This window comes from Rosa chinensis, chromosome 4 (assembly GCF_002994745.2).
Source record: "Rosa chinensis cultivar Old Blush chromosome 4, RchiOBHm-V2, whole genome shotgun sequence".
Classification (NCBI taxonomy): domain Eukaryota; kingdom Viridiplantae; phylum Streptophyta; class Magnoliopsida; order Rosales; family Rosaceae; genus Rosa; species Rosa chinensis.
Genome location: NC_037091.1, coordinates 35,681,824 through 35,709,245, shown reverse-complemented (window position 1 = coordinate 35,709,245; position 27,422 = coordinate 35,681,824). Strand labels below are relative to the sequence as shown.

The 27,422-nt window shown below is 37.1% G+C and overlaps 1 protein-coding gene, 1 non-coding gene and 1 pseudogene across 2 annotated transcripts in view; all 3 read right to left on the bottom strand.

The window, feature by feature from the left end:
- LOC112196886 overlaps nucleotides 1-21,585 on the bottom strand; it is a 28,695-nt gene extending 7,110 nt beyond the window's left edge. Inside the window, exons 1-13 of the transcript XR_005810522.1 lie at nucleotides 20,658-21,585; nucleotides 20,448-20,574; nucleotides 16,918-17,006; nucleotides 15,946-16,022; nucleotides 15,769-15,857; nucleotides 15,325-15,405; nucleotides 14,925-15,029; nucleotides 14,195-14,257; nucleotides 13,924-14,011; nucleotides 5,601-6,201; nucleotides 4,236-5,340; nucleotides 3,827-4,105; nucleotides 3,287-3,728 (exon numbers count right to left, since the gene is read on the bottom strand). This is a non-coding gene — a transcript (disease resistance protein RPV1). The remainder of the gene's footprint in view (nucleotides 1-3,286; nucleotides 3,729-3,826; nucleotides 4,106-4,235; nucleotides 5,341-5,600; nucleotides 6,202-13,923; nucleotides 14,012-14,194; nucleotides 14,258-14,924; nucleotides 15,030-15,324; nucleotides 15,406-15,768; nucleotides 15,858-15,945; nucleotides 16,023-16,917; nucleotides 17,007-20,447; nucleotides 20,575-20,657) is intronic.
- Nucleotides 21,586-22,736: 1,151 nt separating this feature from the next.
- Nucleotides 22,737-27,218, bottom strand: LOC112196880 (annotated as a pseudogene).
- On the bottom strand, nucleotides 23,076-23,453 carry LOC121048966 (leucine-rich repeat-containing protein 57-like). The gene has a single exon (XM_040518735.1). It carries the CDS (start codon nucleotides 23,451-23,453, stop codon nucleotides 23,076-23,078), a length of 378 nt encoding a protein of 125 aa, XP_040374669.1.
- Nucleotides 27,219-27,422: the final 204 nt, after the last annotated feature.

Below are 27,422 nucleotides of genomic sequence, written 5' to 3'. Positions count from 1 at the left end.
CTCCACAAGGTAGCAAAGCTGATAGTCCAGCATGGAATTATCCTAGGTGAGAAGAAAATCTTCTTTATCCTCGATGAAGTTGATTTCCTAGGAATAAACATCAAGAATGGAGTCATAAAGCTCCAACCTCACATCCTTGAAAAGATCTGGAAGTTCCCAGACAAAATTCCTGATGCTAAGAGTCTAGAGAGATTCCTTGGTGTCATAAATTATGGGAGAGATTTCATCCCTAGAATCTCAGGGTTAACAGCAATGTTATCTCCCAAGACAAGTTCCAAAAGAAAATGGAACTTCACAGAAGATGATGAAAAGATCGTGAAGCAGATAAAAAACCTTTGCAAGAACCTCCCTCCTCTTCAACAACCAGAAGAGAATGATGAAATTATCCTCCAGACAGATGCGAGTGATAATTACTGGTCCGGTGTTGTTCTGGCGAGAGCGCCTGGAACTAACATTGAAAAGATCTGCAAATTTTGTAGTGGCAAGTTCAGCCCTGCAGAACTGAATTATCCCACAGGGGAAAAAGAAATTTTAGCTGTCAAGAAAATGATTTTAAATTCTCCAGCTTATCTGGGAAAAACCTTTACTGTCCGCACCGATTGTGCTAGAGTAAAGAATTTTAAAAATTTTAAACTTGACAAAGCTGCTGATAGGGGAAGATTAGCCAACTGGCAATTGTTTCTTAACCAATATGATTATACTGTTGAATTAATTGCAGGAAACAAGAACTATCTTCCAGACGCATTGACCAGAGAACTGGCAATGTTCAGCCAAAGAGAAGACGACGAAGGTCGTAATCCCAGAAGCAGAAGGACTGGGAAAGAACAGGAACCTGAAGAAGATCCAAAAGAAACCAAGGAGAAAATCCTTAAAAGGTTTCTGCTAAGCTCAAAAGGCTTGGCTCCAACTGATCAATCCCAGGGTAAAGGATTGGCTAGCCCGTCTCAAACGGCAGACGGTAAAGGCACATCAAGACCGTTGACGGCTGCTGCTTTGCCAAAAAGCAGACCAACTCCTAGTGGAGTTATAAATGTTTTTAATTACGAATTAAGAACTTTTGATACTCCTGTGTTCAGAACTGGCAGGAGACTAGCGTATCACCAGAAGGCAATCCTGGATAATCTCTTATTTGCCTTTCAAGAAAGAAGCAGTGGATTAATGTTCCCAGCTCTGTTTGCATTAGCTGAAGAACTCTACGAGAATGGTAGACCACAAGGTGAAGAGCTTCATACACAGCAGAGTGCTGTAAGGAAAGAAAAACTATCCTTCCTTGAAAGTCCAGAAAGTGCTAGGGTCCCTATCATAGCACTCAATGAATCAGACTGGTATGAATTCCATAATCTGATAGGAAGGCACAATCCTGAAAACCTAGTTCCTCCAACCCTCTTTATTGTCTCAGGACCATATGTTGGAAGATACCTGGTAAATGTTCAGAGTGAACATCCTCAAGAACACAAGCTATGGCTTGTTGAAAATGGTTTTGTCCATAATTTATGGACTAAAACTAATGATGATCTAAGAGGCTTGCCGCCTATTATTGTCAACACGGTCAAGAACATCAGAAAAGACAACTGTATGCTTCGTCTGAAGTTTAGATCCACACCTCCTGAATGGATCCAGAAGACAGACGGTGAAGTTGAATATATTCCTCCATATCATTATGTGAGAATTATTCAAAGAAGATATCTTCAACCAGCCTGTGTAGCATACAACGGCCAACCGAATTCTAGCATTCCCTGGATGAAGGCCATGGCTCTTGACTACATCAAAAAGATCATCTCTGAAGACAGCAACAACACATTCCTGGCAGCAGGAGAAAAGACAATTATCACTGCTTACGATCATCCTGACGTAGTCAGCAGCGATATATTCCTATCTCTAACCAAAAAAGAGATAGACTCGACAATGGCATGCATGCGTTGGGTGGAAAAGCTTGAAAATGACAACCACTACAAGATGTATGTTGATACAGACGTCGAGGATAATGCAACAACAACTCGCATGGCCCAGACAGACAACAACTCCTTTGTCTTTGGCCACCATTCTGAAACGGATGAGAACATGTGAAGCTACAGGTGAAGAATTAGCACCAAAATAGCAACTGTAGAACTTTAGACTTTTCTAAAGCTACTTTTGCTTTTTCCTTTTCAAAAAGAAAAGGTTAAGTGAAAAACATTTCACTTTTTCCTTTTGCTTTTCCCTGACCGACCTCCACCAGCAGGAGCACTACGAAAAGCAGAAGTCACGGAGTTGTCCTGTACATTTTTGTATTTTGAATTCTAGTTTGAGTTCCGCTCCCTATATAAGGAGCTTCAGCTTCTCTTAGAAGGCATTAGAAGTTTAGATCAGAAAAAACTCCTCTGATAATAAAAATAGTAGAATAGCAGTGTGCTTCCCTTCCTATCTAGGTGTGAAGTAGTGAGCTTCCATTACAAGTAAGTAACTGGTCTCATTCTTATGAATAGCTAAACAGCTTTTGCTGTTTACCTGAGAATGAGGCTCTGACTGTTCAAAGTTTGTATGTAGATTTGAATAAATAAATTCAGATGGATGTTCACCCACTTCTTTAACTTATATTTATGTCATTATCTTTACATTTCGTATTCATCTTTATCATGCATAAGTTACTATGTCAAAGTTTAATATTCAAATGCATGCATCCCATGGAAAACTAAAGTTCTAAAGCTTTACTGTTCAGCTAAAAGAATCAGTTTTAAAACAGAAAAATTAGGACAAGCAGCAGTGATTCCGCCCTGTGAGTAGCCGTTTAGACAGGAAGTCGTTAGGCGAAATGTGGCATGTTGAAGGCTAGTCTTGTTTTTGTTTTAATGTTTTTTTATTGTTTCCTTTTGACTGAATAGAACGGTAGAAGAATCTAAGGTCAACATAGGATACAGAGGACATTTGTTTGTTAAAACTATCCATGTGAGTCTTTGTCTTTTGACAATAGTGAAATACCAAAGTGTTGGGCAGTTGGGAAAAATACCAAGGATTTTTGGGTATGCGGGAATTACCTCTTTAAATTCCTCACTTCAATTTCCACCAAAATAGGTGTCATTTACGAATTCCCTTGCAGTATTGAATTTTCATTTCCAAAACAAGGTTTTTTTTCTATTTTATTTTTTTATTTGTTTTAAACTTTCTTAATTTATTACACATTTCAAATCCTAAATGGATACAACCAAACAACAGAAATTGCAATTAATGAAATTTTAAATTGATGGAGTTAAAGATTCCATCATTTATAAATTCCTATGGATTTCATAATTTTCTCATCCAAACGCACCGTTAAGGAAGTTCTAATCAGGCCCAATTCTCTATAAAAAAAAAGGACTTTCAATCCTTAAGGGCAGTTGGTTGATTGAAGTTCCATTCAACATCAAAATTTCCAAGTGCAGTTGGTTTATGCCACTTACCATTAGATCCAATGTTTTAATGGACTCCATCTTGTGCACAATTTTAATGAAATTATCAAGCCTTCCACACAAGGGAAGCAGAAGATTCCTCATGGATTTCCAAGTAAATTCCGTGGGAAAAGTCTCAAGCCTAGAGCACCGGCATAGACTCAAATACTCAAGATTATCGAGGAATCCAACGGAAGGATGCACTTCAACTAAATTTCTACATAAATCTAGATCCAAATGTCGCAATTTTGGGATTCCCGATAAGTCTGACACTTTCGTTAGGTACTGACAATTACTTAGATTTATTGATGTCAGATTTATCATCTGTAAGACAGAGTAGAAAAATGTTAGATAAAAAAGATGGAGAGGAAGGAACAGATGATAAGCTAAAGATCTCTGCATGTGTATCCAAAGGAACATACCTTGTATCCATCTCCCAATACTGTGATCCGACTCCTAGACATATTGATTAGAGAAAGTTCTCTTGGAATTAAATTGGATGGCAAAAATTGTAAGGGATATTTAAGCCAATCAACTACCCTCAAGCTATTTGGCAGATTATCAACAGCGCCAGAATAGCGTCCAGCACGGTATATGAAAAGTCTAAGATTTCGCATGTTGGAGAAAGTGGTCCCTCTTAAACATATCACATCTGAATCTTTGGGCAGCTCCACCTTGATGCCTATAACATTGGTTGTTCCCTAGTATGAAAATGCAATAGTATTAACACACCAAACTCTTTCTCAAATAATTAAATTTCATATTCTACTTAGGTTTTAGAATTTTAACAAAAAATAATTAAAGTTGAGGTGAATTAAGATATGGACTTACAATATTCTCTGTTAGAACACGGTAAACATCTTCATGAAACCACAACCTGCTTCGGTTTCCAGGGTCATTGGGTGACAATTCATGAACTATATCTCTACCCATTTTTTCTACCAAGTCATGCATCCAAATGGAATCATGGTATGTAATTCTAATGAGGGCCTTTTCTACGAGCACATTGATAACAATCTTAGCATGTTTGCAACCACAAGCTTCTAATATTTCTATCACGTAAGCTCTACGTTCACCTTTAAAGAAACATGCAATGTCAAGAAAAGCTTCCTTCACTATGTGATCCAATCCGTTGTAACTTATTTTTAAAACATCTTGAATTTTGCTGCTTTTGAAACCATCTAATGCAGCTCCCCACAGCTCTGCAGTTTCATTGCATAGAGAAGAACCTAAAACAGTCAAAGCTAACGGAAGGCCTTGAGCATAGCGTATTGCACGTTCTGTGAGTTCTGCATAAGCATCCAAAGGTCGACTTCTTTTAAAGGCATTCATACTTAATAGCTCGAGAGCTTCATGATGATCCAATTTCTGGACCTCGTATATTAAGTTATTAACATTATGATGCCTCAGCAATTGCTTATCCCTTGTTGTTATGATGATTCTACTACCCATTCCAAACCAACTACATTGACCAGCTAAGTTATCTATCTGATCCATGCCATTCACATCATCAAGAACTAAGAGAACACTTTTGTATTGCAACCTTTCCCTAATCATAGTGATTCCTCTTGCTACATTGGTCACCTTCAATTTTGTTACCTTTAGAATCTCACAAAGAAGTTTCTTTTGTAGTTTGACAAAGCCTTTGGCACCCATTGAATTTTCCCTAACATTTTCCAAAAAACAACTCCCATCAAATTTATGAGCAATTGAGTTATAGACAGCTTTAGCAATTGTTGTCTTGCCTATTCCACCAGCCCCCCATATCCCTACCATATGAACATCTCTTCCCTCGACACCTAAAAGCTTATGGATCTCTTGCACACGAGGTTCTATTCCTACTGGGTACGCGGCCACATCCAACTTTGTACTGTTTATGACTTGCTTTGAAATCTCTTTAACAATTTCATGAATAACACTGGGTTCATTACAATGCCTGGACATGTAGAATAAACAACATTCAATCGAGAATACAAAAACACATTCACATTTACAGTCAGATAAATAAAATAAAATATAAATTACGTTGTAGAAGTTCAATTACTGTAAATATAGTAATTGTGTACTTCATTGATCTGTCATTTGTATAACTTAATATATCAGGATTAATTCATCTTTCGTCAAAACAATAAAGAAATTGAAAAGAACAAGACTGGAGCTGATAAGGAAGTTTAAAGCCAGTGGATAGAAAATTACTCTGAGAGATGCCACCCGGATAAATTTGCCGCTACTGTAAGAGCTGCCTTCCATTCCTGGACCTTGTCCGGGTTATCTTTGAATTTGCATTCATGATTAGCAAGTGCCTTCCCAAAGCTACCTTCGTGATTTCGTATATCCGAGGGATCGACTTTGTAGAAAACTGGTCGAACCATTTGTTGAATTGATTTCCTGCACTCGAGAATCTTGACAAGTTCATCCAAGCACCACTTGGAGGATGCATAGTTTTCAGAGAACACAATGATATTTCTTCTCCTCGTTTGAGCTGATCATCCATGAAGGTGTCGATTCCCTCCCGAAGTAATGCGCTGCATAGATGGCCTGTGAAATTGTTGCGTGTATCCTCACCTCGAAAACTCAGAAAGACATGGTATGTCCATGGATGAGAGGCTTCTTCAATGATCACCATTGAAAGCTATGCGACAACAAGAGAGACTGTGAAAGAGTTTCTGGAGTTTGGAGAAGAAAGAGGCAGAGTACACTGGGTTCTCCAGTCACTGATAAAGCAAAGGTGCTGAGGAGGTTGTTCCCTTGTTATGTTTCCCACGCGTTTCCACAATCATAAATGATGTCCACACATCTGTAAAGAAGAAAAGCAAATGAGCCCACACTGTCCAGTCTCCACTGTTAAATCCAGTCCCACACTCACACCAGTTTTGACCAATTGGTGTAACAAAAAGAAGATGTACGTATGGTAATAAACAAAAGCTAAAAAGGCAATTAGATCACATCCAGACATCATGCATGCAAAAGTGAGTAATCAGAATTTCATAGTTCACGCAAGAATCCTAATTCAATAGAATTTTCAAGTTCCTAAATAACATGTTATCTCTTGATTAGCATTTGATCTAGAGGTAAGATAAGTTTCACACTAATTAAGTGTGAGTTAAGGTTTCAAATTCACCACCTCTGGCCTTTTTGACAAAAAGAAGAAAAAAGAAAAGAAACATCAAGATTTTTCACCCACATTTCAAATTGTAAAAAGTAATATTACTGGACTTTCATTCCAACAATTGTACACAAATTCTGCATTCCCACTGAACAAGAGAGAATATGAGTACCAGTTATTTTTTTTTCTCATACAGTAAGGACCCCATGTGGCCAAGGAGAAAAGGAGAAAACTGAAATACATCATCTTTTAGTTTCTTAGCTTCATTGCTTATCACCTTAAATGCCGAAAGTATCGTGTATCAAATTACCCTTTATTTGACCCAAGCTACATTCTCTTGTTCCAAAAGGATAGAACGAAACATGGTTATAAGTAGCAAGAAACAATTATCAAAAAACTATTTCAGTAGAACTAGTGCCATTCATCTAGGCTAAAGGCTTAGCTGGGATTTGGATTTGTCACATTTTTATGCAAATTTAGGCCAAAAACAAACTAAATCCATCATACTATCTTTTGAAACCATCTGCCAAAGAGAAAATCATTCTGGGCCATCAATACTTGTACATTTGAAGCACAGAAGGACGTGTGTCCTACGCATAAATAACAAAAAAAAGAAAAAACTATGAAGTAATTTTCCTTATGGCATACTAAGAGCCATAGTGAATTCTGTCGGGGAGGTTGAATTCTTTGAACAGCTAGGGCCATGTTTTTTACTACAGAAAAGTATTTTACCGAAATACTAAAAATGTCAAAGAATTCAGATGGAAGCGGTATTTTTGCCAATGATTGTTCCTCTTGACTTAGATACTTGTAGAAAAACTAACACAACATAAAGGAGAGCATTAACTAAGCTAATTTATATTGAATCGGGTCAAACCCAGCAAAAAAGAGCTCCACATAAAACGAGAAATCACAGTGCCACATCAAAACACATTAATATACACTAAATAAATATATAATCTCACAAACATCAATGGCTCGTAATAAAAGGCTAATAAAGTCTAGATATATAGTACAAAAATGTTATATCGGCTTGCATATTTAACATGACATTTTGCTGCTACAGCATGCTAATGAGGAGTCCTATGCTTTTATGTCATTTAAACATGGCTTCTATTTACATGAGCTTTTTTTGTTTTTTATTCTATTCTTACGTTTTTTTTTTCTTCTTCTCTGTTTCTTTCTATTCAGCAACTGCCGATAAACGTTATAAGATATGGAAATATGGAGCCTTAGGATCATTGAAATATAAAAGCCATACAAAATTAGAAATAGGATAAGAGGATATCCTTCTTAGCTGTGTGATTTTGAATATTTCCTTCTTTAATGTGTTCAGCTATTCCATCATCACTGACATTAGACTGCTGTTGATCAGTAATATAAAACAAAAAATAGAGCATTCAAGGTAGGAAACTCAATGACAAAAGACATTGCATGCTATTTTCTGTATTCTTTCTTATTTACCAAGAAACCAAACAATGCTATATGTTAAGCTTGTTGTGCGGAAGCGTAACAAACACAATATTGATATGGAACTAGATGAGCAACCGAACAACGAAAAAAAAGCAAACACAAGAACACAAGAATTTATAGTGGTTCACTCAATCAATGTGATTGAGCTACGTCCACTTCGGAGCCGGTGAGAAATTCCACTATAATCAATTGGAGAGAATACAATTAGAGTTTGAGAATAAACTCTACCCAACAACCCAATACACCAATAACCTAGTTAACTCTCTCTCTCTTTGCAATACTGGCGGCATATATGTATGTTATCTAATTAATCTAGACATACATATATATATATATATATAGATTTTATCCAGAGTGAGGCCTCGCTTTGAAATTTCAGAGCGAGGTTAGGGTTTAGAGTCACTTTTTGGTCTCATATCCACATCTCAACCGTTCCGTTTTTAGGTACTAATGTATAGATCATCTATGCAAAATTTCAGCTAAATTGATGATCTTTAAGGTATCTAACTCACTTAAACCAGTGGACGAACTGAATCTGTCCAACCTAAACCGAACTAGCTTTAAGGCAGTTATCAATGCCTTAATGACCACCAATTTGGTTGAAATTTTGCACAGATGATCTATACATTAGTAGCTAAAAACTGAACGGTCGAGATGTGGAAATGCGACCGAAAAGTGACCCTAAATCCTAACCTCGCTCTGGATAGGATATGTATATATATATATATATATCCTATCCTAATTAACCTAGGGGCCTTGCCCACGTGATCACCATGGGCCATTCAATTGGATTTTGCCCACCAATTAAATAAAGCCAATATTCAATAATCTCCATCTTGGCTTTATTTTGATGTAAATTCTCCAAAGCAGAACTTAAAAAAACAATCGCCGCTCCGACATCCTTGCTCAATGGAACCGACTTTGTCAACATATCAGCAGGATTATCTGCAGTTCCAATTTTGAGGAGTTGAACATCACCGTCCTCCACCATCTGACCAATCTTGTGAAATTTGACATTGATATGTTTAGTACGAGCATGAGTAACTTGGTTCTCTGCTAAATGAATACCACTTTGACTGTCACAAAAAATATCCACATATTCTTGAATAATTCCCAAGTCCTCAAGTAAACCACGAAGCCAAACTGCTTCTTTTGCACCCTCTGTTATTGCCATATATTCAGCTTTTGTAGTCGACAAAGCAATTGTAGATTGCAAATTCAACTTCCAACTCACCGGTCCACTAGCAAGAGTAAACACATAAGTTATAGTAGATCGGCGCTTATCCAAATCACCTGCGAAATCAGAGTCCACATATCCAACAACACACTGACTCATCTTTTTCTGCTGAAAAACCAATCCAACATCCACAGTACCAAGAATATACCGTAGAATCCACTTTACTGCTTGCCAATGACCTTTACCTGGGTTATGCATATATCTACTCACCACACTTAAGGCCTGTGAAATATCTGATCTAGTACACACCATACAATACATCAAGCTATCAACAGCACTAGCATAAGGAACTTTGGCCATATATTTCATATCATCATCTGTGCTAGGAGACATAGTAGATTTAAGCTTAAAGTGAGAAGCAAGATGTGTACTTACAGGTTTAGATTTATCATTCATGCCAAACCGATGTAGTACCTTCTTCAAATATTGCTTTTGTGACAAACAAATTTTGCCTTTTGATTTATCTCTTTCAATTTCCATGCCCAAAATCTTTTTAGCTTCTCCCAAGTCCTTCATCTCAAATTCACCACTCAATTGTGATTTCAATTTATTTATCTCCACCTTGCTCTTAGATGCAATTAACATATCATCAACATATAAGAGCAAATAAATGAAGGTCTCATTTTGTAGCTTGCGAAAATAAACACATGGATCATAAAGACTCCGAGTGCACTTCTGACCGAACATAAATTTATCAAACCGCTTGTACCACTGCCTTGGAGATTGTTTCAAACCATATAATGATTTATGCAGTTTGCAGACCCAATTTTCTTTACCAGCAATTTTAAACCCTTCTGGCTGAGTCATATATATCTCTTCTTTTAATTCACCATGTAAGAAAGCAGTTTTTACATCAAGCTGTGCTAACTCAAGATCAAACTGTGCAACCAAGGCCAATAAAATATGAATAGAAGAATGCTTAACAACAGGAGAAAATACCTCATTGTAGTCAATTCCTTCTTTTTGTGCGTAGCCTTTAGCTACCAATTTAGCCTTATACCGTGATCCTTCCTTTTTAGCAAACACCCACTTGCAACCAATTGCTCTCTTCCCATGCGGTAACTGAACCAACTCCCATGTTTTATTCTTGTGAAGAGACTTCATCTCCTCACCCATAACTTTTTCCCATTCTACACAATCTGCATGTATGACAGCTTCTTCATAAGTAGTAGGAATTTCTTCTTCAGTAACTGGAAGTGCATAAGTCACCATATCATTAAGCCAAGCTGGCTTTTGAGCATTCCTTTTTCCCTTTGTAGTTGCAATTGGGCCATCTTGCTGTGTAGGCTCTTGGGTTGGAGCCTCTACTTCAATACTCATGTCCTCAATGTTTAAATCATCTGAATCAACATTAGGACTTACTGGATCAATTGGAGTTTCAACAATTTTTTTTCTTTAACTCCACCTGCTGCAAACTCTCTACGGTCATTCTCTGCTCTTCAGAATTTTTCTGCTTGTTCTGATCAACCATAATAGCCTCATCAAAAGTCACATCTCTGCTTACAACAACTTTCTTCACATTTGAACACCAAAGCTTAAATCCCTTAACACCCTCATTAAATCCCAAGAATATAGCTTTCTTGGCCCTTGGATCAAGCTTGCTTTCCCTGACATGAAAATAAGCAGGACAACCAAAAATATGTAAATAATGATAATCAGTAGCAGGTTTACCAGACCATACCTCCATGGGAGTTTTTCCCTCAAGTGCAACAGTAGGTAACCTATTAATGAGATGGCTTGCATACACAACTGCCTCAGTCCAAAATTCTTTGCCTAATCCAGCATTAGACAACATACACTGAATTTTCTCTAATAAATTCTGATTCATGCGCTCTGCCACCCCATTCTGTTGTGGTGTCTCTCTAACTGTGAAGTGTTTCACAATGCCCTCATCTTGACATAGTTTCAAGAACGGATCAGATTTGTATTCACCACTATTATCTGACCTGAGCCTCTTAATTTTTCGACCGGTCTGAGTCTCAATCATCTTCTTCCACTTGACAAATATATCTAAGACTTCATCTTTATGCTTCATGGTGTACACCCATACTCTTTTAGAGAAGTCATCAACAAAAGAGACATAATGATGCTTACCTCCCAAAGATGCAGTTTTGGTAGGTCCCCATACATCAGTGTGAACATAATCTAGAGTACCTTTAGTCTAATGAACTGCAGTGCCAAATTTAACTCTAGTCTGTTTTCCCAAGACACAATGTTCACAAAATTCTAATTTTCCTATCTTTGCACCTTTCAATAGACCTTGCTTCACTAATCCCTGCATTGCTTTCTCACCAGCATGTCCAAGACGCATATGCCATAATTTTGTATTGTCTGCATCATCATCATCTGTAGTCTCAGATATTGCTGTTTCACCTGTCACTGTGCTCCCTTGTAGAAAATACAAATTTCCAAAACCTTTCACCTCTCATCATCACAAGTGAACCAGAGACAACTTTAGCAACTCCACTTTTCAATATATTTGTGTGCCCTTTTGATTCTAACGTTCCTAAAGAGATAAAATTTTTCTTCAAATTTGGAACATACCAGACATTTGTTAATTCTCTGACTACTCCATCATGCATCTTGAGACGAATTGTACCAATCCCTCTTGTTCTACAAGGACTGTTGTCTCCCATCAAAACTATTCCACCATTCAACTCCTTGAAAGTAGAGAACCACTCCCTATTAGGGCACATATGATGTGAACAACCTGAATCCATAATCCACTTGTCAGAATAACCAACTGCAGATGAACTAGCCAAAGCAAACTCAATCTCTTCTTCTTCAAAATCTTCAAAAGCTGATGAACAACTCAAAGCAAAATCAAAGTCATCATCTTCATCATCTCTTACAACATTCACTTCAGAATCCTTCTTGTCTCTATTCTTCAACTTAGGACAATCTTTCTTCCAATGACCTTTGTTGCGACAAAAAGCACACTCATCTTTTGCAGGAAATTTACTTCTTGACTTGGAACGAGATTCACCTCTTTTTCCAGTAGGTTTTCTCTCATCAGATCTGCCCCTTACTACAAGTGCTTCACCTGAAACATTCTTAAGTTGCTTCTCTTTCTTTCTGCACTCATTATTTATCAATGAATTACACACATCATCAAATTTCACATCATTCTTTCCATGCAACAAAGTTGTAATCAAATGCTCATACTCGTCAAGAAGATAATTTAGCAAACACAACGCTTTATCCTCATCACTAATTTTCACATCCAAATTAGCCAAATCTGCAAGTATCTTATTGAAATCACTGATGTGTTCAGACACAGAAACACCCTATCGATAATTAAATCGAAAAAACCGCCTCTTCAGGTGAAACCGATTTTCAGCACTCTTGATCATATATTGGTCTTCTAATTTCTTCCACAACGCTTTTGCAGAAGTTTATTTCATGACAAAGAATTTCTGATCTTTAGCAAGGCACATTCTGATAGAACCACAAGCCCACTTGTTAATTCTTGCCCACTCTACATCATCTATGTCTGCAGGTTTATCTTCCAGAGCTATATCCAATTCTTGTTGACACAAGACATCCATCATCTCACACTACCACATGCCAAAATTGTTGGTGCCATTAAACTTTTCAACTTCAAATTTGGCATTACCAATTGATGGCCTGGAAGTCGACCAACGCGAAGAACCTGAAGACTCAGTCCCTTTCTTTTTCTCGTCAACCATGATTTCCAATCAATGAATCAACTCCCAATTCAGAACTAGGCTCTGCTGCCAGTTTGTTGTGCGGAAGCGTAACAAACACAATATTGATATGGAACTAGATGAACAACCGAACAACGAAAAAACGCAAACACAAGAACACAAGAATTTATAGTGGTTCACTCAATCAATGTGATTGAGCTACGTCCACTTCGGAGCCGGCGAGAAATTCCACTATAATCAATTGGAGAAAATACAATTAGAGTTTGAGAATAAACTCTACCCAACAACCCAATACACCAATAACCTAGTTAACTCTCTCTTTGCAATACTGGCGGCATATATGTATGTTATCTAATTAATCTAGACATATATATATATATATATATATATATATATATATATATATCCTATCCTAATTAACCTAGGGGCCTTGCCCACGTGATCACCATGGGCCATTCAATTGGATTTTGCCCACCAATTAAATAAAGCCAATGTCCAATAAAGCTATGAATTTACCTAAGCATAGGAAACAAATCTGAAAATTAAGTAACCGAATAGAAAACAGTCTCATGCTTTCAGTGTATCGGTATCGGATTGGAAGCCACAAATTTGACCATTTACTATCACGTTGTTTCATAAAGAGAAACATATGGTTTTGAAGTTAAATTCAGACTAATAACATCAATGGCATCACTGGAAGTTACAAAATATACTTTATCAACATTGTAATTAAATCACCAAGGGTTTCAGTAAAAATGTTTCAAGCCCCCCCCCCCCCCCCCCCCCCCCCCCCTTCTTCTTCTTCTTCAAGTCTCCTACCCTTCCCTGTTTTCTACAGAGGCAAAAGAAACTGATAAAAAACATATCAGAAAAGCAATAGCATAATTGCATTGTTTCATTCACAGATCAGCAACACAAACATGCTCTTATCAACTGCCATCAAAACCTAAATATCAAGGTTTCTGGGAGAGTTATTCAGTCGGCCTGATTTCAATTACAAACATGATTAGGAAACACATGAAATATTCCACTTACAGTAGAATCATCTGAAACTCTGTGGCTAAGGTCTTTGCTCAACATATGATCCTGACATGTACAGTCCAGAAGTTCCAAGAACACTCACCTGCAACCAATACACAAAATTATATTAGTTAGTAAATATATATGCACTGATTCACAGGCCACATGTGTATGTGGCACACAGCAAACATATATATCAAATAGTAGAAGAGATAAAAAAAAAAACTTTGATAAAACTAAAAATGTGAAAGTGCAGAGGCAAGAATAGAAAAAACCTAAGCCTTACCACGCTCATGGGGAACAACGCGGAAACGACGACGCACAGCAGGTAAGCTTTTCACCTTGCTACCTGTCAATAGTTATAATTGTTAGATAAAAAGGAAAGGCAAGCCAAAAAAAAAAAGTGATACTAAATAACCACATGAACAGAAAAAATGAAAGTTTGATGAAGCATGAGGAGCTGCAATGCAAAATGATCTATAATCCTCTCAAAATTGGATTTAGTAGATCAAGTGTATCAGCTAATGCATCATAAAAGACCAAAATGACTTGGTCAGAGGAGTTATCCCCAACGGCCAAATTAATTATCTGATCTCCTAAATCAACGCTATTTTCCCTTGAAAAATCAAAACACGGTGAAGATTCATGATAACCGAAAATCAAATGCAATGTTGAAAATATTCCAGTTAGATTCCAAATCAAATGAAACCAAGACGATTCATACAGAAACTATAAACAAAAACGAAATGCATATCATCTAAAACCAAAAAAAGAAAAGCAATCACCAACTGTAGTAATGCATTGCTTGCCAAAATCCATTCACCAACCATAGACTAACAAACTGACAGATCACGCATATATCAGTACCCTAAGCTATTGTTGTTTCAGAATATCAAAAGCCACAGCTCATAGGTAAGTGTAATTCAAAAAAAAAAAAAGTTTCAATCTTTTGAAAAATGAAAAACCAAAAACAACTATAGTCATCAATAACATCCAACAGAAGAAAGAACTCACACCTGGTCTTGCAATTTAGTGAAGACCAGTAGACTACCTATACCTGGTCTTGCAATTTAAAACGTCCCCGAGAATGCGAGTATACCTGTAGTTAAAAGGCCTCCAAACTGAAAAACAATGACAGAATTAGCGAAGACCAGTAGACTACCTAATATTCACCAACATAACAAAGTATGAACCGTGCCTGATCTGCATTGCATAAAACATTTGTACTTACAAAAGCAAAGACTGCTCAATTTTACACCTCCAAAATGTTAAAAGAGTCTCAGACCTTTTCTATCATTACTTGAATTTACTTTATAGCAGCAAGAAAGACAGGAGCTATAAAAATATGCTTCTGAAATGCTAAACAACCAAAAAAAAGTAGCTGAGAATCGATAAAGGTATCAACTTTGAACTCACAATATTGGGGTTTGTTGTGAGGGCTGCAGTAAGCAGAGCTGCTGTGTGAACCAAATGGTACAGAGAAGCCGTTTGCCAAACCTACCCATGATCAATCAAATGCATAAACTTTGAGAACTCAGATACCAAACAATCAAACATAATGACTCAAATGAACAAAAATCAAATAAGACATCCATAAATTAACGTTGGTCAATACATATGACAGTAAATTTATGCATTTGATTGATCATTAAGTGGTGAAGTTAAGTTTACTGATTATATAACTAACAGAATCCAACATTCTAATTCCCAAAACAACTACTTCAGAAACCATCAAATTTTTATAGACCACTGTTGCTGCAAATCCTATGAAACAAAAACTAGAAATTGTACACGATCAGATTAAAAAAAAAAAAAAATCTCATATGCAGAGGGCAGCACTATCAAGATCAAGATCCTAACCATGGCAAGGTTGAAATCAATCAGGTAACCTTTGCTTAGCTTCTGAGAGAAGAGGAAGTTTCCGGGCTTAATATCTCGGTGCACGTGCCCTGCAATCACAGGTTAAAAATTAAAGCAGATTCTACAAAGATTACATGAGAATTCAATTGATGTATCACAACTGTAGTAAGATAGTACCTGTTTATGCAAGCATGCTAGAGCTCTAAACATGCAATAGCCATATCACTGGAGTTAAGAAGAAACTATACTAAGACCTGCAAAAAAATTGATAGTTGTACCATTCACTTCTGCTAAAAAGAGGTTTTATTTCCGTTACAACATAGCAATATTAGCGTCCATTGACAATTCCAATTTCTTTATACGTGCACAAAATGAGATGGCTCGTTAGCTCAAACAGCCTTGAGCATTGTCAGTATCACCAAAAATGAATTCCTGATAAAACCATGCAAATTTGACCCAAAAAAAAAAAACCATCCAAAGGAAATCTAGCATCACATGTTTTTCATATCTAATTCATAAACAAACTAAAGAATATCTAATTCATATGCCAGTAGTGTGAGGGAGGCTATCAATGCTTTCGAGCTCACAATTCACAGAGCACAAATGCCTGGTCATAAGTGAAAAAAGAAAAAGGAAAAGCAACATCTTTCACAACGATTTGAATTTAGAAATTTCAGTCTTTCCATTGTGTCCAGTTGGGCAAAAAAATGTCCTTGTGTCTAAGACTGTTTAACTTTAGCCTATTTCATCAATCATACATCAAGGACTGCATAGAAAAAGTCTGAATAAAGGGAAAAGAATAACAAACATCCCCAACATCAAACACGAAGGGAAAACCAATTGGTGACCAACCCTCTCAATTTTTTCTTTTTCTTTTTTCATTGCTTGATCACGATTTAGGATTTCAGGTCAATACTTTTATGCTTGATTAGCTTATGGATGTGAAATCTGGTATTTTTTGGCGCACAACATGGCCTAGCATAGATCATGATGCCTTGCCAAGCTTGAACCAAACCATTACTAGCAAGCTTAAGTTTAAGCATATGTGATGGTAGATAAAACATGACTAGGGCTTAACCAACTAAATATAGATGCATCAAATCTGCAAGATGAGATTTGAAAAGAGAAGAGCAGATGATTCATGATTACCTTTTATCGAAAGATCGAAGATTGGAAAGAGCTAAATCCACTCCCTTCTATTGCATGAAAACAACGGCAAAAGTAGAATAGAATAACAACTGCAATGATAGCCACACAACTTAACATCCCCAAAATTGAAGAGAAAGAGGCAGAAATTAGTATGGTGATGGCAACTTTTATAACAGAGGCACAATCGCTGATGATTCAGACAATGGCAGGACACTATAATGGCAGCTTGAAGAATAAAAGGTGGCTTCAATAATCATGGCTCATTGGTTTTAATAAGCACCGTTCATCCATTACTGTCTCATGTCAACTCTATCTTAATCATGGTTCATAACACGTCACCTTTTTCAAAAGACTCAACCTAGCAATTATGCTTATTCAAGTACTGTTGAGTGCAAAACTATGCTGCATGGGTGAGTGCATGTAAAGAGGCTAATCAGTATTACCTAAGCAAACAAAGCCGTGGAGGTTAAATTTTCAATGATCCTCATGTGCCAAGAGATCCAAGGAAAGGGATCCCCTTTCTACCACTCTAATTTGCTGATAAGCTTCTCATAATCAGAATGAAAGCAGGCTATTCTTAAGGGCAGCACAAGAAACTTGGAAGCAGGTTAGAAATATCACAAACTGAGCTACAGAAATTAATTCCCATCTTTCCACTGCAGAGCACCTTGTAGATGTCTTTACTGAGGGCTTGCCCTACTCTGAGTTTCAACAACCTGCAGCTAGGTCCTCTACCTAAAGGTTAGAAAGGGCGGAGGAGTTACAGTATAGGACGCTTAACTATGACCGGACTTACTGTCTATAATTAGTTGTCAGTAACCATGGTTACACTGCAAGTTGTAATAACTGATTTCTGTTAGCAAGTCAATTAGTGAGTCAGACAACTGAATTTGCACTCATAAACAAGTAAGTTGCAATTCTCAATCCATTTATTCTCAAAAAAGTTCATTCATTTTTGGTTCTCAATCTTCATATTTCAACATCTTCAATCTTATATTACCAGAGTTTTCCCAATCTTTATCAATACAGCTTAGAAATATAAGCTCCACTATGAATAAATCCACTAATAAACAAAAAAGGACAGATATATGCGAGAAAAGTAAAGCAAAAAAAAAAAAATTATAAAAATGCAATTGGAAATCACGGCGACAAATTTGCTGCTTCCATAAGAGCTGCCCCCCATTGCATGTTTCTACTTTTTTGCTCAGTGTAATGTATGAAATGTGCACACTTCAAACTGTCCTTAATAAAAGAATCATGTTCCAAATCTGTTACGAATGTTTGCTGGACATTATTTTTTCAACGGGTGAAGTGCACATTCACACATTCTAAAGTGCCTTAGGAATTTCTAAAGTGCCTTTCTGAGGTTAAATTTAAAGCGCTGTACATGAGAATTTCTAAATGGCCATTTCTGAGAATGGCCTGTGAAATTATTGCGGGTATCCTCACCTCTAAAACTCAAAAAGACATGGTATTTCCATGGATGGGTGGAAGAAGAAGAGGAGGCTTTTTGAATGATCACCATTGAAAGCTGTGAGATACCAAGAGAGACTGTGAAAGAGTTTCTGGACTTTGAAGAAGAAAGTATATAAAGGTTAGAAAGTATAGAATGCTTAACTATGACTAGACTTACTGTCTATAATTAGTTGTCAGTAACTATGGTTACACTGCAAGTTGTAATAACTGATAAATCTGTTAGGACTGTTAGCAAGTCAATTAGTGAGTAAGACAATTGAATTTGCACTCATAAACAAGTAAGTTGCAATTCTCAATCCATTCATAGTCAAAAAAATTCATTCATGTTTGGTTCTCAATCTTCATTTTTCAACATCTTCAATCCTATATTACCAGAGTTTTCCCAATCTTTATCAATACAACTCAGAAATATAAGCTACACTATAAATAAATCCACTAATAAGCAAAAAAGGACAGATATATGCAAGAAAAGAAAAGCAAAAAAAAAATTATAAAAATGCAATTGGAAATCACGGCGACAAATTTGCTGCTTCCGTAAGAGCTTCTCCCCATTGCATGTTTCTACTTTTTTTCAAAGTCTAATGTATGAAATGTGCACACTTCAAACTATCCTTAATAAAAGAATCATGTTCCAAATCTGTTACTAATGTTAGCTGGACATTATTTTTCATACAGGTGAAGTGCACATTCAAACATTCTAAAGTGCCTTAGGTATTTCTAAAGTGCCTTTGCTGGACATTATTTTAAAGTTGAATTTTAGGCAGTTTGCCTACTTTAGTTAGTGATATTACTGTTGAGTGCGAAACTATGCTGCACACGTGAGTGCGTGTAAAGAGGCTAATCAGTATTAACTAAGCAAACAAAGCCGCAGAGGTTAAATTTTCAATAATCCTCATGTGCCTTGGGAGATCCAAGGAAAGGGCTCCCCTTTCTACCACGCTAATTTCCTTATCTCTAAGCTTCTCATAATCAGAATGAAAGCAGGCTAGCTTAAGTGCAGCACAAGGAACTTAGAAGCAGGTTAGAAACATCACAAACTGAGCTATAGAAATCAATTCCTAACTTTCCACTGCAGAGCACCTTGTAGATGTCTTTACTAAGGGCTTGCCCTACTCTGAGTTTCATTCTCTTGTTGCCAACCTGCAGCTAGGTCCTCTACCTAAGGGGAGGTTGGGGTTTGGTGGGGAGTTACAGTATAGTACGCTTAACTATGACTAGGCTTAGTTGTCACTTGTCAGTAACTATGGTTACACTGCAAGTTGTAATAACTGATAAATCTGTTAGCAAGTCAATTAGTGAGTAAGACAATTGAATTTGCACTCATAAACAAGTTAGTTGCAATTCTCAATCCATTTCCAAAAAATTCATTCATTTTTGGTTTCAATCTTCATTGAGTCTGAAACCCTAGAATATGCCCCGTACTACATATTTCAACATCTTCAATCCTATACTACCAGAGTTTTCCAATTTTTATCAATACAACTCAGAAATATAAGTAAATTATGAATAAGTCCACTAATAAACAAAAAAGGACAGATATAAGTGAGAAAAGTAAAGCAAAAAAAAAAAAATTATATAAATGCAATTGGAAATCACAGCGACAAATTTGCAGCTTCCGTAAGAGCTGCCCTCCATTGCATGTTTCTACTTTTTTTCAAAGTCTAATGTATGAAATGTGCACACTTCAAACTGTCCTTAATAAAAGAATCATGTACCAAATCTGTTACAAATGTTTGCTGGACATTATTTTTTCATACGGGTGAAGGCCTTAGGAATTTCTAAAGTGCCTTTGCTGGACATTCTTTTGAAGTGGTATTTTAGGTAGTTTCCCTACTTTAGTTAGTGATATCAAAATTATATGTTATACAAATCATCTGAGTTTAATAATGTCAGATATGAGTCCAGTGTTTGAAGATATATAGCATTATATCACTCTCACTTGTAACAAACAGAGCGCACTAAAAGCCAGCAAACAATACCAGAGATAAAAATTAAAAATAAGTAAAACGCCAGACAACCAATGAGCAAACACAAATTGAAATTGAAGAACAAACCCAGCCTTGTTTGTGTGGATTGATTGAGATTTGACCATTCCATGAGTCCAGATTAATTGGTGCCTCTGCCCCTCTCACCATCAATTGCCATCTTTCGGGATCAACTTTGGCAAATAAAAATCTTCTTCTACATAAGAGAGTGCAGAAAAAGCAGGTCAGTGAAAAATTATCACAACAGATTACAAGTTTATGTGCATGGAATATTAATACCTGAAATCCAAGTATTAACGATCGATCATAGTGTACTTCAAGGCCTCAATCGGTACTTGATGATGATTATACTAGAGCTAGCTGAACCTTGTGCGTGACCAAAATCACAAGCAGGTAATTCCAAAGCACCTCAAAAATGCTAACATTGCTCTGCCTATGTTTTTTGTCTTGCCAAGTCTTCAAATCTTTTTGTTGGAAGATGAGGTTCCTGTTCTCGTTCTTGTTCCTCATCATGATGATCATCGTGTACTTCCCCGTAATTGCTGTCATCTGATACTAATGATGCTACAGCTGCCCCTTCTGCGTGCAAAGCCACCTGATCAGAAATGCTAGCATTGCTCTGCCTATATCTTTCTCGTGCCAGGTCTTCACCACTTACATGATCCTCTTTCATATTAGCCAAGTGGACCCCGAAACTTTTTAGGAGCAACCCTCTGGCAGGGCGGGAACTCCCAAAAGGTGACACTCGAACCACAAGATCCACCACCTCTAGCTCCTTGAAAGCAATACATGTCAGATGCACTAATGCATGATCTTGAGCTGATGACTTTGTCGCTTTTGATTTAAAGAAGTGGCTAGTAGAGTCATAATACACTTTTTTATCAATCACAACCGTCACTAAACAACCACTAGAATGATCTAAAAAAACTTGGGTAAGTTCAAAAACAAGACAGACAACCAATCCTATTCTCTCAGCCTTCAGATTCCTGGGGATTTTTATCAAAATATCATACCGAGGGTCATGACCAGGAAGCACACTTGTGTCCAGCTCACCCCCATCAAACCAATTTGGAACTTCAATTTCCTGGAGGCTTGGAAGAATAAGATTCCAGAACATCCTCGTGTGATAACTTGCACACCTTTCTTCTTGCACACTGTAGCATCGATTTCATTATCTTCACAACATCATAGTCTTTCGACACATGCATCCTATGATTGGGTGCATGTGTCGAAAGACTATGATGTTGTGAAGATAATGAAATCGATGCTAGAGTGTGCAAGAAGAAAGGTGTGCAAGTTATCACACGAGGATGTTATTAGGAATCAATTCAAAGCCGGCACGCACCAGCTGCAAGATGTATATATATGGTTGTGTTAACTATTAGTAGTCAAACTTGTAAAAAAGAAAAGAAAGATTATGTGTGTGGAGAGAGAGATGGAAAACCTGATTAAGCAATGCTTTTGCCATCTTCGACACCACGTCCATGCCAAGATTATCCATCAGTCTATTGCAATTAGACAAGTTCATACTTCGAAGATGTCCCGGAGTGTCTTTCTGTTCCAGTATATTTGACAATTTTGAAAACCTTTCCAACGATACGCAATCATCCAGGTTTATTCCTCGTATATTTGGTGGAAGTTCTGAAATGTCTCGAAGCCTCTTGCAACCACGCAATCATCCAGGTTCATTCTGTTCCAGTATATTTGACAATTTGCTGAATTTGCTGATGCATGCCGGAAGACTATCAAAACTGCTTCCTGATAGATTAAGTGACGCAGATTCGTTAGGAAATCAGAGACCACTGATAATTGGCATCCTTCAAAATAAAGCCGCTGTAGCTGGGGAAACAATAATGAATTAGATGGAAGCATCAAAGGAAGAGATTCTGCACTTGGAAATGTCACCAGTTTTGGGCACCAAGAGAGGTTGAGATATTCCAGATGCTGGAGCCCTCCGTAAACACCGTGCGGCACATTTGTAATTGATGAAGGCAATTCTCTGATGGGAGTTTTAGAAAGGTTCAATCGTTTCAAGAAAGTCAGATCCCCAATTGATGAAGGCATTCTTCGATGAGAGTTTCAGACACGTCCAATTCGTCCAAGGAAGTGAGATCCCCAATTGATGAAGGCAATTCTCTGATGCGAGTTTTAGAAACGTTCAATTCCACCAAGGACGTGAGATCCCCAATTGCTAGAGGCAATTCTTTGACGTGAGTCTCAGACAGAATCAATTCTCTTAGGGCCTGTTTGGATATAGGGATTTGGGAGTGTGGATTTGGATTTGAAACCCTCAAATCCAAATCTGCCTGTTTGGCTTTTTATTTTGAGGTGAATTTGAATTTGAATTCAGCTCCTCCAAATTCGCATAGTAATTTTCTTAAGAATTTGAAATAACTATAAAGAGGTAGTTATTTGAAATCACCTCTCTCTCTCTCTCTCTCTCTCTCTCTCAAGGAGGCTTGGGTATGGAAGGCCTGGTGGTTATCGGGGAAGGGAGGAGAGTGAGATGAGGCCGACTGGGACGATTATATTGAATTGCAAATCTAAATCTTCACTTTAAATCTTCTCATATCTTCTCTAATCCAAACAGATGAATTTTAAATCTTAAGATTTCAATTATGCAGATTTTAAATACGTTAGATTTGAAATGCAAATGCAAAATACGTAATTGATGAAGGCAATTCTTTGATGTGAGTCTTAGACCAACTTCAATTCTCTTAAAGAAGTGAGATACCCAATTGATGAAGGCAATTCTGTGATGGAAGTTTCAGAAACGTCCAATTCCTCCAAGGACGTGAGATTCCCAATTAAAGAAGGCAGCTCTTTAATGGGAGTCCCGGACAGATTCAATTCTCTTAAAGAAGTGAGATACCCAATTGATGAAGGCAATTCTTCAATGTCAGTTCCAGACGCGTCCAATATCTCCAAGGAAGTGCAAAACCCAATCGATGAAGGCAGTTGTTTGATTGAAGTTCCACTCAACTTCAAAACTTCCAAGGAAATGCAACATCCAATCCATGACTGCAATTCTTTTATGCCACTGTCCATTAGATCCAATGTTTTAATGGACTCCATCTTGTGCCCAATTTTTATGAAATTTTCAAACCTTCTACATCGGGGAATCTGAAGTGTCCTCATGGATTTCCAACTAACTTCCGTGGGAAAAGTCTCAAGCCTAGAGCTAGCAGTCTAATAGACTCAAATACTCAAGTTCATTGAGGAATCCAACGGAAGAATGCACTTCAACTAAACTTCTACAGAAATCTAGATCCAAACGTCGTAAGTTTGGGCTTCCCGATAAGTCTGACACTTTCGTTAGGTACTGACAATCCCTTAGATTTATTGATGTTAGATGCTGTGAGACAGAGTAGAAAAACGTTAGATAAAAAAGATGGAGAGGAAGGAAACAGATGATAAGCTAAAGATTTCTGCATGTGTATCCAAAGGAACATACCTTGTATCCATCTCCCAATACTGTGATGTGACTCCTAGGCATATTGATTACAGCAAGTTCTCTTTGAATTAAATTGGATGGCAAAAATTGTAAGGGATATTCAGGCATTGGCCTCAAGCTATTTGGCAGACTATCAATAGCTCCAGAATAGCGTCCAGCACGGTATATGAAAAGTTTAAGATTTCGCATGCTGGAGAAAGTGGTCTCACTTAAACATATCACATCTGAATCTTTGAGCAGCTCTACCTTGATGCCTATAACTTTGGTCGTTCCCTATTATGAAAATGCAATAGTATTAACAAACCAAACTCTTTCTCATATAATTAAATTTTATATTCTACATAGGTTTTAGGATTTTAAACAAAAATAATTAAAGTTGAGGTGAATTTAGATATGCACTTACAGTATTCGCTGTTAGAACATGGTAAACATCTTCATGAAACCACAACCTGCTACGCTCTCCAGGGTCATTGGGCAACTCTTTGTGAACTATATCTCTACCCAATTCTTCTAGCAAGTCATGCATCCAAATGCGACCCATAGATGTATTGATGAGGGCCTTGTCTATGAGCACGTTGATACCATCCTTAGCAGGTTTGCGGCGACAAGCTTCTAGTGCCTGTGTCACATGGTCTATACATTCACCTTTGAAGAAACACGCAATGTCGAGAAAAATTTCTTTCACAGTGTCATCCAGTCCTTCGTAACTGATTGGGAGAACTTTTGTACTTGTTGTGCTTCAGCTTGCCATTTGTCTACATTTCCACCACATAGATAAGAACCTAGAACACACAAAACTAATGGAAGGCCTTGAGCATAGTGTATTGCACGTTCTATGAGTTCCGCAAAACCATCCAAAGGCCCGTTTCTTTTGAAGGCATTCCAACTAAAAAGCTCGAGAGCTTCATGATGATCAAATTTTTGGACCTCGTATATTAAATTAACACCGTGACTGGTCAACAATTGCCTATCCCTTGTTGTTATGATGATTTTACTACCCTTAACAAACCAACTACAGTCACCGGCTAAATTGTTTAACTGATCAATATCATTCACATCATCAAGCACTAAGAGAACACTTTTGTATTGCAACATTTCCTTGATCATAGTGATTCCTCTAGCTTCATTGGCCACCTTCAAATTTGTTCCCTTTAGAATCTCACAAAGAAGTTTCTTTTGTAGTTTGACAAAGCCTTTAGCACCCATTGAATTTTCTCTAACTTTTTCCAAAAAACAACTCCCATCAAATTTATGAGCAATTGAGTTATAGACAGCTCTGGCAATTGTTGTCTTACCTATTCCACCAACCCCCCATATCCCTACCATATGAACGTCTCTTCCCTCAACACCTAAAAGCTTATGGATCTTGTGCACCCGAGGTTTTATTCCTACTGGGTACTTGGCCACATCCATAAATGTACTGTTTATAACTTGCTCTGAAATCTCTTTAACAATTTCATGAATAACACTGGATTCAGAGCAATGCCTGGACATTTAGAATAAACTGCATTTAATCAAGAATACAAACACATACACATTTACAGAATTACAGTCACAAGTAAAATAAAATATATTTTATGTTGTAGAAGTTCAATTAGTGTATCAGTTTACCCAGAACCATAATATGCAATATCTTTTGTTTATCTAATTTACATAAGTTCCATTACCCCTGTCAATGATCATGTCAAAACTTTCTGTTTTCTTTGGAACATGGGTGATCAGATTCCAACTCTTCCTAAACCTATATGGTATTATGTTTCTCTGATATTGTTATTCATATGAAGAGGAAAGCATCGAGAATCAAACTCGTCAGGCAGGTTTTGGAATTTGCTCTTAAAGTCTTACCATCAAGAATCAAACATGCTTGAAATTAATTGTGTACTTCATTGATTATATATACTATAGTAATTGGTAACTTGGTGGTATATAAAGGGATTAGTATGGCTCTTGAATCCTAAAGTTTTTATCATTTTAATTAGAGCTGCCACTTGGTTTGGTAATTACCAAACTGACCGAATACCAACCGATGTTTTAGGTTTGGTAAACCGACTTTTTGGTAACCGAGACCGATAAAACCGAAATCGAAATTTACCCAAAAAGTTGGTTTGGTTTTGGTAAATACCGAATCTACCGATTATCTAAATATTAGATTTATATACTACAGTTTTCAATACACATACATGTATATTAAGAAATAAACATAAAAACTTTTATAATAATATGAACATTACTACATATACTACATTAATAGTATATGTATTTTAAGTAAGCTAGTCAACGGTGGTTAAATAACCTAGGATTATTGAAAATTGCTAAAACTTGATGTCATATATACAAAGAGCTATAATTAGTAGATGAATACAAAGTTTATGACTATAAAATTCAAAAATCTAGTTTGTTCATTCTAATTTATATTATAAAGAATTAGTTGTTTTAAAGTTGGTAATACCGAAAACCGAAATACCGAATTTGGTAGATATAATTAACAACCGAAAATTTTGGTTGGTAATTGGTAGCTCAGTTTTGAAACCGAAAGTTTTGGTTTTGAAGTTGGTAATACCTATAACCGATTCGAACCGACAGAGTGACAGCCTTAATTTTAATCAAAACAACAAAGAAATTGAAAAGAAGAAGACTGATAGCTGAAACAGGAATTTAAAGCCGGTGGATAGAAACGTACTCATCCAAAAGATGCCACCCTAACAAATGTGCTGCTTCTGAGAGAGCATCCTTCCATTTCTGAACCTTGACCGGGTTATCTTTGAATCTGCATTCATGATTAGCAAGTGCCTTACCAAAGCTACCTCTGTGATTTCGTATATCCGAGGGATCAACTTTGTAAAAAACTGGTCGAACCAATCGTTGATTTGAATTCTTGCACTCGAGGATCTTGACAAGTTCATCCAAGCACCACTTGGAGGATGCATAGTTTCTAGAGAACACAATGATTGAAATCCTCGACTGTTCAATTGCTTGGAGAAGTGCTGTTGATATTTCTTCTCCTCTTCTGAGCTGATCATCCATGAAGGTGGTGATTCCATTCTGACGCAAAGCGCTGCACAAATGGCCTGTGAAATTATTGCGGGTATCCTCACCTCTAAAACTCAAAAAGACATGGTATTTCCATGGATGGCTGGAAAACGAAGAAGAAGAAGAAGAAGAGCCATAGTGAATGATCACCATTGAAAGCTGTGAGATAACAAGATCGAGAGACTGTGAAAGCGTTTCTGGACTTTGAAGAAGAAAGAGGCAGAGTTCATTGGATTCTCAAGTCACTAATAAAGCAAAGGTGCCGAGGACTTTTCCTCGTAATGTTTCCGACGCGTTTCCACAATCATAAAGCAAAAGTACAACCATTGGATTAAACAATGTCCACCCAACCGTAAAGTAGAATAGCCAATGAGCCCACACTGTCCAGTCTCCATTGTCCCACACTCACACCAGTTCAGTTTTGACCATTTGGTGTAACAAAAGGAAGGATAAAGGCATTTAAATCTTATCCAAACATCAAGCAATTTTCAAGCTTTCTACTATCCAGAGGTAAATTAACATGCTTGTTGAGTGTTGGTTAAGGTCTCAAATTCACCATC

What these genes read in the sequence shown, in the direction of transcription:
- LOC121048966 (XM_040518735.1), bottom strand. Translation starts at nt 23,453, where the DNA reads ATGGAGTCCATTAAAACATTGGATCTAATGGACAGTGGCATAAAAGAA.